This window comes from Cupressus sempervirens, chromosome 9 (assembly GCF_028749045.1).
Source record: "Cupressus sempervirens isolate cs-2001-9-10 chromosome 9, ASM2874904v1, whole genome shotgun sequence".
Lineage (NCBI taxonomy): Eukaryota > Viridiplantae > Streptophyta > Pinopsida > Cupressales > Cupressaceae > Cupressus > Cupressus sempervirens.
Window position 1 is genome coordinate 388,750,907 of NC_143126.1, and position 12,886 is coordinate 388,763,792.

Below are 12,886 nucleotides of genomic sequence, written 5' to 3' on the forward strand. Positions count from 1 at the left end.
TTTAGTAGGCTTTGGTGTTCAAATGTCATGGCTTGTTCCCACTCTGGAATTCCTTTAGCCTTGGGATATGTTTGAGGTTCAAACACACTATGAATGTTGGCCACAAGAGCAAAGTTAACAGACTCTGTAGGTTTGCTCTTTTTCCAAGTAGTTCTCCCATTAATGAGCTTATCATCACGAAATCATCAAGGGTCTTAACCCACCACTTAGGCCGAAGAGGAGATTGACCAACATGAGTATTAGGAGATGTTCTATGAGATTCTTTCATTCATTCATTAGAGGAATCTGGATCAAACTCAGTCGAAGCATCTACAAATTTGTATAGGGATCACTGGAATAGCTGGAGCTATAGGAGCTACTGGAGTCCTCCCATCAGGTGGACCTAATGGAAGTCGAACTCCTAAATCATGAGCCTTAATAGGCTGGTCTGCCAAATCAGAAACATGAGAAGTAGGCATGAATGGTCCTCGCTGCTCATCAAAGACTACAACATGATTGTACAGGAGACAAGATGTCTCAGTGTCAACCAAGTGCTAGGCTTTGTGAAGACTACTATATCCAACAAGCACGAGTTTTTGTCTCCTGGCATCCAACTTGGTACGTGATGCATTAGGGATCCAAACAAAAGCAAGAGAGCCAAAAACCTTCAAGTGACTGATTCTGGGCTTGCGACCTGACCAGGCCTCCTCCAGAGTCTTACCTTTGACAACCACTATGGGTGTCTGGTTCAAAAGATAAACTGCAGAAAAATGGCCGTAGGAAATAGTTATCATAGTAAATAATTTCTTAAAATATTGCATTATAAATTTTGAACAAGGAATTATAATATTTTTCGAAAAAATTCAAAGAATTGGCTCTGATACTATATTACGAAGTAATTGTTAAATATTTGCTCGTTATTAACAGAGACTGAGAGGTCTATATACACAAAAGAATGAAGCCTTGTTTTCTTAGAAAAACGATCATAAAGAATAGAAACATTCTATTCTAGCTAAAAGAAAGCTAACAAATAACTATAGACTAACTAATATTAGAAACATTCTAATATTTACATAGATTACAAATAGATAATCCTTAACTAATAACAAAAGCTTATCTATATTGTAATAAGAAATGGGAGAGCGATCAAAAATATTGACCGGGGTAACTGTAATAGGATACTGACTAGAAACATGACGACCCACAAAAAAAGAGGAGTCAAAAGAGCATCAATCGAGTCTGCAATAGACCTTTTGACAGCGTAACTGATTGTTGCACCAAGTATACCATATTCCCCCCTTATCACTTTTTTTAATTATCTTTTGGATCCATCAATTTGGATCTCCTTTTAAAATCAGACCAGCAAAAAAAATTCATTACATTTCCAAGACTGAGCTAAGCCCCCACTTTTATCAGCTTTATTTTCTACCATGTTGAAATCACCAACAAAAATCCAAGTAGCATTCAAAAAATTATGTGTTACCAAATTTTAGAATTTCGCTCTGTCTCTATATTGATTGGCAGCATAAATATTACAGACCCCAATAGATTTATCATTGTAACTAAATAAAACCCAATGTGCCCTTTGACAAGGAGAGATTCCTTCTTTGAATTTTTTTTCAGCCCACTGAGGACTAATAAGGAAAGCAGGTCCACCTTTCCCTTAGTTGTGATTAGTGTACAAACAAGTTGCTTTATCCCAGAAAAAATTAAGTGTATTAAAAGCATGGTATCCTACAACCTTAATTTCTTGCAGACAGATAATATCCTAATGTTCAACATCATTGCACCACTTTCTGACAATGTACTTTCGATCGGGCATTTCAAGCCCGCAAACATTCTAGATATGGACATTTACCATCATAAAAAAACTAATTTGGGAATTTTTTACCCTTATAAAGCATGTTGAAACATTTTGGAATTTCAGATAGCACATGCTTGTTGTTTTCTTTTTGATTAGAAACAGATAATCTTTCAATATATTTCCTTTTTTAATGGTATTTTTACTAAGCACTTTAGTGAATTGATAGCTATCTTCTGTTAAAGTTGTAGCTTGTCAGATGAATTCGATCTGAGATACATTGCTATTATTGGTAAATCATCATTTTCTATATATATGCGTATTCATGTAATACTAATAATTATATATAATTTAGTATATAATATACATATTATATATAATACATACATATATATATATATATATATATTATACAAAGACATATATTAATGTATATATATATATATATATATATATATATATATATATTATACAAAGACATATATTAATATATATATACATACATATGTATATTCATATATACATATATATATTATACTAATTTTTATTATGAAATATATGCATTAATTAATTGATGATTAAACCTTGGAGACATGTCCCTTCTCTCATGTTTATATGAGATCCAAATCTGCATTTGGAACATATCAATCGCAATGGTCATATTATTACATTTGCAGAAAAGATCCATGTTACTTAACATGGTATCAAAGCAGGATTGCAAATGTAAGAAATAACAATATGAAATAATTTGACTTTGAAGTTTCAGATAAAGATAACACTATTTATGTACAACCTAGGTTTTATCAACAAGATCATGCTTGATGAGATTCATAGTCTTGTTTCTGATCTGCATGACTTGAGGCCACATTGGTTGAGAGTGCAACAGTCATAATGTAGAGGTAGAGAGAGAATCACGTGGGCCTCATTTTGACTATGAGCTTGGTTGAACCTGTGCAGGCAAATTCCATTCTAAAGCGGTGTAGATTATTATGAGTGAACACATTCAAGAAATAAGATTGAAACAGATGTGAACTGTCCAAATCAAATATGATTGCATTAATAATTGGACCAAAATTCTTTAGAAGAATTCTTCCAAACACTACTCCTAGGTGCTGAATAATGCAAGAGGATTCTTCAAAGCATTTTAAAATCTTATCATCGTCCATAAATCTGCATTGGATTTGTGCATTTACTATGGACTAATTTTGAAAGTGTGCAAGTGTTTTCTGAAATTAGAAAAGCCATTACTGAAGCATCCAGAGCCAACTTATTGGTGCATTATGGATTGAGAGCTTTCAGATGATGAGGAAATGTTCAAAACTTGAACTGATATTGTGTACAGGTAAGAATGCACACAAGAATCACCGTCGTGATATATTCAACCATGCAAGAGTATAAATTCTTACAAATATCTACTTCATCAAACAATGATTACATTGGAACACTTTCATTAAGTAATAAATTTTGTAGATATATAACAATGATAAAATGAATATCTGTGGAAGTTAAATAGCCCAAAGACTATCCTATCATATCCAACGCAACTTATTTGATAAAATAGAGGCACACAACAACTTTATAATGTTGTAAGAATTGAATCTGTATATCAAATTGCCAAACAATAGATATATTTATTGAAAGATGAAGGGAGTGTCTCTATTTCCGAAGCATTACATTGAACAAGTTGTTAAATAATGATGACATCGCCATATCACAATAAGAAGATTTAGAGGCTTGTGGAATGATATAACCCTAAAGTTTGTAGACTAATTACATCCTGTTGAAAAAACGAAGATTAATAAAATATATTCATCTTAATCAAAGTGATGAATACATAAAGGATGGTGTCTTATTTCATTTACAGTGCTAAGGTGTGAAAAATAATCACTTCAAAGTCAAAAGATAAGTTGGTGTGAACATAATAATCACAAACAAATCGACCAAACTAGCCAAAAGATGAATGAATACAATTGTTGGTTATATTATATAAACATGTTAGTAATATGAGTTGATCGAAAGATGATTTTGAATAAGAGATTAAGAATCGACAGAAGGCATGATAATAAGGGCTATCAAGGAAGAATTGACCATAGATACCAAAGACAGGACCATATAGAATGAGATTTAGAAGAAAAGAGCAATTTAAGACAATGCATTCACAAATGGCGTCCAAAGTATTGAAACAATATTAAAGTGGAAGTGACCACCGTGGGAGGTCTGTAGGGAAAGAAATTGATAAGAACTCATAAAGGGATGAGATATAAAGGATCAAAAATCATGTCATGTAATTGAAATGGACAAACCCTAACATTGGAATCAATCGAAGCAGCTGCTAAGAGATCGATTTGGGAGGAGGATTATTCAACACGCAGAGGAAAAAGAAGACAATTTGTTCAAGTCAATTCATTCCGCCCAATCCACGACCGACATAAATGCTTTGTGCTTTAGGAAAATGAACTATAATGTTGATGTCGGTTTGCACAAATACATCGATTGGAGTATCCAGGCCTTAGATGACCGAGCCCCACCAATTAATTCAAGCACAAATTGAAGTACAAATGATTATTGACTATGAAGGAATATGTGAACATTTATTTGTGAATAGCTTATAAGGTATGGAACATATGTTTTTAAATATGATTTTATATATTTACCAATGAATATAGATGTTTTTAAATTGATAAATTATTATATATGAGAACTAATGTAGGTGTTCCTCATTGATAATTTAATGATTAATTTGATAAATATCTATAAAGACTATAACTCTCATATATAAATATATGAGATTTGTAAAGAATAATAAATATTAGTGATTTATATTCTTTAGGAAAAAATATATATTTAAATTAGATATTTATCTATCTTAGATCAGATTGATGCAAAATTATTATTCTCGAGTATTATAGTAGTTTCTCTCTTTTTATTTTATTTTACTATGAAAGCTATGTGCCTTGATCTTTTCTTTTGAGAATGTTATTACAGGAAGAGGGAGATTGAGATAAAGAGGGAGTTTGAGATTTCAAGCAACTTTAAAAGTGAGGGAGTAGATAGATGATATGATTCAGTCAACTTTCGGTGATTTCGATCATATTGATTCAGAGGGAGTAAACCAGGTTGTGATGGATTCTCCAGTGATCAATAAATTGTAGCAATCAAGAGGACTGTAATTCATGCAACTATATGATTTTAATGGGCCTACCTTTTGCGTACATCATGAGAAAGTGGTGACTTCATTTGAACCGTTTACGAGTCTCTCTTTGATAAATAAAACTTGATGTATGAGTTGTAGAGTCATTCATGTGGCACAATCATAATCAAGATATTGGCGCATTGTGGACGTGTTTGTGTTCGCTTCTACTATTAAGCTAAATGAATGTTTGGACTTTCAATGGATAAAAAGAGCAAGTTAGAACTTAGAAAGGAGTTGTCATATTTGATACAAAATTGTTCAACTATATAAGAATAAGTGGAAATTTTACATTATGTGGGGAATAATAGTCAATGTTCCATTCCCATTTTTAGAGAGGAGATGTTACATTCTCAAATAATTTAAGAAAATTCTGAATCTTCATGTGTAGATAAGTATTCTTATTTTTGACATTTATCTCTTTTATTTGTAATTTCTATACATACCATAAAGGTTATTTGCCTTGATTTTTTCCTTTATGTTTGAGGATGTTCTTATAGGAAAATAAATTTGGTACTTTACACATGCTACTAGATATTGTGCAGACTCAAGCTAATGATAGTAACTTCTAAGACCTCGATGATCAAGATGGATAAAATGAGGCTTTCATTTTTGATGATTGAGATTATGAGATTCTTCTACATTAAGAGGGAGTATGATACTTCTTCGAAGACAACGCTGGAGCTTAGATGATTAATACTCAGAGGGAGTTTAGAAATACATATGTGTGACTGCATGATTTTGATAGGTCTACACTTGAGTGCATCATGAGGAAATATTGACTTATCACTAGAATATCAAAAGATTGATATCAAATTCAGAATGAGTTTCAGAGGCATCCTTGGGTGAAGAGAGCTTTTGAGGAGGTACTTATAAGACCTAACTTCCGAGGATCATTCTTCAGAGGGAGAAATTTTGAGATGCAATCCTTTGTGGATGATATCTTCTCTATGAGAAGTTCTAAGTGAAATTCTTTGTAATGTGCTCTCCTCTATGAGAGAGAAGTATGAGGTGAAAACCCTTTGTTCCACCCTCTAGTAACATCTATGGTGGGCTCACCCTCTGACTTGGTTCATGGTGGATATCATGTGAGTTACTACATGATGCTATTGCGATTATGTCATGAAAGGTGACGATCTTTCATTGATGTAGATATTTAGAGGGGAGTTATTGAAAGGTGACAATTTTATCAATAGTTGGACTTGTTATCATAACAGACTACATTAAGTTGCTGTCTCGGAGTGCCGGAAGTTGTGATAACGAACATAAGGTAAGTATTGTAAGGTGACGATCTTATGAATAGTTGACCTATCTCCTAACACCAAAATGTGTTGGAGCAAGTGTTATCTTGGTTTTTCGGGCTGGATTTTGCCAGACACCTTGATAACCAACTTATCATGGTTATTTGGGTTGGATTTTGCCGGACACCTTGATAATCAACTCATCATGGTTCTTCAAGCCGGATTTTGCTAGATACCATGAAAACCAATTTATTATGGTTCTTTGGCCCAGATTTTGCTGGACACCATAACTTAAATCTATCATAGATCACACTTAAGGTGGTATTCAAATCTTGTATTATAATTGCTGAAATTCTCTCCTTTCTAAAGAGGGAGTGTTGAGAAATTTAGCCTCATAGTGAATTGAAGCAAATTCCATATTTAATATATGTTAATATATATATCAAGGTTGCATGGGTACTCGTACCCACACCCCTGGTACTTGTACCCACGTACCCAAGTACCGGGTACACGTATCCCACGTACTGGGTACTTGGTGGAGAGCATCATAGCTAAGGACCTTGATTAAGATTCTGATTTTTTTTTTTGTATTAGCTTGTTGTTTGTCAAACTTAATTCAATACCAAATCAGTTTGAAACTTTGATACTAATTAACAATAAACTTTATCACTGTTCAAGTATCATTTGTAATATGTCAATATGATTTAGGATCTTCTTGTTCATGTTTAAAGTCTGCCTTCTTTGTTATGCATCTAAGCATTTATCATGTATTATTATTTCAAATATATAGCAAATCTGAAATTGAAAACAATACATTACATTTGCAAACTTTATCACTGTTCTTGTTTCGAAAAACCATTGTCATGACTCATAATTTCAGATTTTTTATAAATATAAAAGTATAATTTTTAAATAAGTTTGACATACCCAAGTACCTCCGTCCCCTATCATGAAAAATACTTTAAACATTAAACATTCAGCAATAGCATATGTGTGTGTGTATATATATATATATAAAATAATTTGACTTATGGCTCATATTTTCAAATTTCTTGTTTTGAATGCTCAATGTCATGACTCATGACATATATTTTGATTTTTATATTTTTTATAAAATATTAATAATATAGAAAAAAATTAGGCATACACATGTACCCCCGTCCCCTATTTTGAAAAATATGCGTACTTGTACCTGTTCTCGTTCCCGTACCCACGTACCCGTGCAACCTTGATATATATATATATATATTTGTGTTGATGGATTTGTGTTGATATCCTCATATATGTCATTCTAGGAATATCATATGATGATATCTCTTTATATACTTGAGAGCACAAGGGGTTCTACATATCCTCCCTAGCTAAGAGGGAGTGTTAAAGTTGTAGCTTCAGTCAGATAAATTTGATCTGAGATACACTATTGTTATTGGTAAATCATCATTTTCTATATATATCCATATTCATGTAATAATAATAATTATGTATATATATATATATATATACACACACACACACACATGTATATACATATATGCATATGTATATACATATATGCATATATATATTAATTTATACTAATTTTTATTATGAAATATATGTATTAATTAATTGATGATTACTCCTCTTATATTTATATGAGATCCAAATCTGCATTTGGAACATATCAATCACAATGGTCATATTATTACATTTGCAGAAAAGATCCATGTTACTTAACATCTTCAACATTCATAATATCACAATCAATTGTGGGAATAATTTGTTTGCTTATCTTCTCTTTAGAAGAAACCATAGGTTCAAGTGAGACATGATTTTGTTGCAAGGAAGGTGTAGGAGGATTCCTAATCTTATCGACCCTCTCATTCAGGCTTTGCAATGCAATTTGTCGGGCTTTTTTTTTTGAACCAGAGGGTTGATAATATTGGAGGATGGTATTGATGGATAACCAACTAATTGACAACCAGATGGATCATTCTTCCTTCTACTCCTGCTTGCGGTCACTACCTCAAAATCTTCATCAATCAAGGGGTTTGAAAGAGAGATAAATTTATTCCCTTTATCAAATTCCACGTTATTGTCTTTGTTTTCAACTATTGTACTAGCATTAGTCTTCTTGACACAACACGGAATAGAGTCATCTTTAGAAGGGTTTGGGACATTATCCGACACACTAGGAGGGACTTTGGGTAACTGAATATCAGAATTATTGACAGAAACTCCAAAGGTTTTTTGAATATGTTTAAGGGCTGGACATTCTTTTCTGGTGTGACCATTCAACTTGCAATGAAAATAAGCCCCAAGGTTACCAAGGAGGGCTGTGTTCCAAGAGAAAAAAACTTCTTTAACATCAAGAGAGATGACATCCGGGAATTCAACTTCCGTGAATTTTTCAGAAAAATGCATTTCTAATTAAATTTAAGCAATTTATTATGTTTTTGAGTTTTTGGCCGAGCTTTTGTGGAGTTTTTTTTTCAGGCCTTGGTGAGCTTTTGGTTTTGGTGAGTAGTTCAACTATGCTATAATGTAATATAATACCACAAAATTGTTTTAGAATCTTATGGTCATGATATATTTCATGTTTTTTAAAGTTACCTCATATTTGCAGGACTTCTAATTTCTTGCAAGGAATTTTTCTTTGAGTCAACTGGGCATGAAATCATAACTTCCCATTTTTGAGTTTTCATAAGTTTGTGGTGTAGACTTGTTATGAATATGAATACACACTTGCTAGAAATGGTTTACAGTCTGAAATTGTTAAAGACTGAATGAATGGAGAAAACAAAATGATTTTTGCAACACCAAACTCTTAAATAGAGTTTATGGATGCTAATATTAGCTTGAACAAAAATGCAAGGTTGTTTTAATAAAGATAATATCTATAAATAGAACTCAATGAGCAAAGAAAAAAGAAAGCCTAAATGACCATTAAGTAGAACTAGCTAAATATAGCAAGTTACTAAAAATATTTAAAATATTCTGATACCCTCTCTTAATGGGCATTCTATCAACCACCCTGCAGAAGACAATGCATGTCTGGTAGTCACGAATATGACAAAACATTTTGTGGCTGCTGAGATCCTCCCTGGATCTGCAAAATATTAATGATCAAGTGTAGCCAAAAAAAATGGAGAAGGTAGTCCCCTTCTTCGGAATGATGCGTTGGTGTGAGAGTAGAGCTTGCCACAGACTCTTCCACTGATCCTCCTAGAATCTGCAAAACAACTGACCAAGAATCATCACAAAAACATCCAACTTGATGTTGGAGAATGAAATTGTCCTTACCCAGAAATAGAGATACACTGAGAATAGTTGTGGAACTCTCCAAACAATTGCAGATGAGCATAATGGCCCAAAACGGAGCCCAAAAATATCATGATTTGAAGAGTACAAAGCATTGTTTTTCAAAGAAAAATGACAAAAGTCCTGAAATAACATCCCAATTGAAAAAACCAGCAACAATTTTTGAGGAAAAAAATCAACCAAAACCAAACAAAAGCAGAGATACAGATCAAAGAATACATAACTCATTTTTCGAAGAAAAATGATAAAACCCACCAGAATTTTTTTAAGGGAAAACGTAAAACCCATCAAATATTTTTTTAAGGGAAAAGAATTATGAAAACCCATCAGAATTAATTTTTGAGGAAAAAGTTATTAAAACTCATCTGATGATTCTTGAGAAAAAACTATTAAATCCCACTTGATTTTTTTATTGAATACCTGAAAACTGTAGGTTGAAAATCCCCAGAAAACAGAGCTGCAGAACCTTGAAAAATATCGACAAAAGATTAAAAATCCCATCCAGTAAAAAATATTGAAAATTTGCAGGAAGAGACATGTAAACACTATCTGACTTTGCCAAAGTTGAGGGTAAATTGTATTGAAAACACTGCACAAAGCATGCTTTTTTTTCATCTTCCTAAGAAACTATGTTTGCAAAACTTATGGTTTTAACTTTTAAGGAATTTAAGCATTTTTTAAGTTTCCGAGTTTTCCAAGTCAAACTTGGCTTGGCTAAGGTTTTGCTCAGTTTGTGTCAAACTTGGGTTTACAGAATCTGGATCAAAGTTGGGTCTGCCAAGTTTTTCAACATTTTGTTTAATAATATTGCTAAAAATTTAAACAACAATGTGCCCCATGCCAAATTCAGTTGTTATTTACCAATTTTGTTTTTTTATGGCTTCTCCATGCATCATAAATGTTCACCGTAGAAGTATTTTCAACCATGTAGTCATTGTATATTTCATTCTCTTTGATAATAACATACTCAAAAAAAAAAATCTCCTGTCACCATGTTTTTTTCTTTCATTTCCTGATGTTCCATCAAATTTTTATCCACCTCATAGGTGCTACCATTACAGCTCCCAATTCCTTCTGACTCTCAGTGTATGATGCCTCAAATAATGTATATATACTTATCTATATGTGTTGGTGATATATGCATACTTGAGATGCATTTTCCTATGTCTTTGTTTTTGCATTACATTGTCACAAAAAGAGATGGGAGGGTCAAAGGCAGGTATACAGAGTTTTTATCAGTGTTATGGACCAAAGTGATATGTCATTTAGAAAGAAGCTGTGGTTTTTGTATCCATCAAGCAAAGTGCAAGTCAACCTAATCAATGCCTATCATCATGTAGCAGAATGTAATGTTGAATTTATATATGCTTGCTTATATACTAGTAGTTTCTCTGTCTGATGGTTTGATTGGTGCACCCATATATCTGCATATAATGAGGCTGATGGAAATAAACTCTCATTTAAACACAATTGAGTACCAAGGGACCTAATCATGGTTTCCTGATTTGTTTTATCGACTGTAATCTAGGCTGGTTCTTCGTTTACCTGAAGCAAGTCCTATTATATGCCTCTTGAAAGTTATTTTATTCTTCTGTTCTTTCTTTTACAACAGTGGTTGTTAGATTGCAGAAAAAGAAAATTAATGGAATCCAATCTATTCCTCTAGGTGCTAGATAGCATATTATTTTATTTGTGATATTAATATCAAGCCAAAATAAATCCAAAATCTTAGAATATACACATTACTTAGAAACTAGTTGGCCAAAACAATAGATTACAAGATTAAAGTCTATTAATGCCACGTGAAACAGCTTTTGTAAAATCTGTTGAAATTTATGTTTCTTACTTCCATTTATAAAGAGCTGGAAATTTGTACATGAATAATTTACTATCTGGCAAAGACCATTTCATTATAAATCCATTGTGATATATGTTCGAGCTGATGGTTGACATCCTTTTGCATTTGTCAGGAGGAACAGCTTTCAATGGAGTTGTTGAAGAACTAAAGAAGGTCACAACTCATGTTTCTCATGTTCTTCCTGTCTCAGATGATGGGGGAAGCACTGCTGAAATTGTTCGTGTGCTTGGTTAGGGACAGATTACTCTGACTCTTATAAACTTGCTTAATGGACTGCTCAATTTGTCTGTTCTTGAAAGAATTTCTTATAATGGACATGTTTTAGGTGGGCCGGCTGTTGGTGACATTAGGTCAAGATGCTTGAGATTATCTGATGAAAGCACTCCTGAAGGTTTGGCAGTTCGAAGATTGCTTGGCCACCGTTTATCTTTGGACCCCCTCCAAGCAAAAGGAGAGTGGTACACATTTTAATATTATATAATGTGCTATTTGTATTATATAGCACTAAGTACAAGGGATGTGTTCCCAAAATGGGATTAGCCCAATTACTTGTAGATTGCTTAGTTGGCTGTATGGTGTAATGTCCCCCCTTAGACAATTTAATGTTTGTCCAAATTCTCAAATTACAAGAGATTTCTCTGCTATCTTAAGTTATGCATAACTTTTCATTACAAATTAGTGTGTTGAATGTGCATTGTAAAGTGTATACAGTTTTTACTCCAAATTTATAAATTTGAGATGTCAGCAGTTGTATTGCTAAACATTAATTTTGATATGATCCTCCACTTAATAATAGTAAGCTCTTTATAAGGTGGTGATGGTCTTGAATCAACATGCATCAACTGTATAAATTTATATCCCAAATGCTATACCCAATATGACCTATGATGTTATAGACCAACAACTTCTCAAAGTAATAAGTATAGAGCTTCAAAGATTTAGAGAAATCATATACCTTATACTAATTAGAATATAGTAAGATGTTTGTTCCTATCTGAGTTCTCATTACATCAGATGTAATATCCCAGTTGGATATTATCTCCAAATTTCCTCACAAACAATTTTCAGATCGTAACAGATAAATTATGCAATAGAGCCAGCAACATAAACCAACAAATGAACCAGTATGCTCAATAAAAGACTTAGTTTTAAGTTTTAACACTTTAGATTTGTTATTGTATTATAAACGAACAATACAATAACATGCATAAAGTCCAATCTTACAAGTAACAATAACAGTCAGTTTGGAAACATATAAACCCAAAACCCAACATGAACTTTGTCTTGAATCCACTGCAGTGATGAACTGGTGCTACGTCCAATCCACTAGAGATGGCCTGAAGGTTTGTGTCCTTAGGTATGAAATGAAAGATGTAAACTCTCCCAATGTTTCTCCAAGAGAAACCTGAATTCTCCAAACAAACAATAATAACCCAAGCATGCCGTAAATGAACTCCACATCCTTCTTTTATGCTCAAAACAATGACCTTTTAGTTCCCTTCTCCAATCCTTTCGTC

At 32.8% G+C, this 12,886-nt stretch overlaps 1 protein-coding gene across 4 annotated transcripts in view; it reads left to right on the forward strand.

Moving 5' to 3' along the window:
• The window catches only part of MEE18 (maternal effect embryo arrest 18), a 366,229-nt gene that overhangs the window by 27,028 nt on the left and 326,315 nt on the right, over positions 1-12,886 (forward strand). For all 4 annotated transcript variants that reach the window (XM_089800288.1, XM_089800291.1, XM_089800290.1 and 1 more), the window contains exons 2-3: positions 11,482-11,598; positions 11,695-11,827. In XM_089800288.1, coding sequence (XP_089656414.1) covers positions 11,482-11,598; positions 11,695-11,827 — 250 coding nt within the window. The remainder of the gene's footprint in view (positions 1-11,481; positions 11,599-11,694; positions 11,828-12,886) is intronic.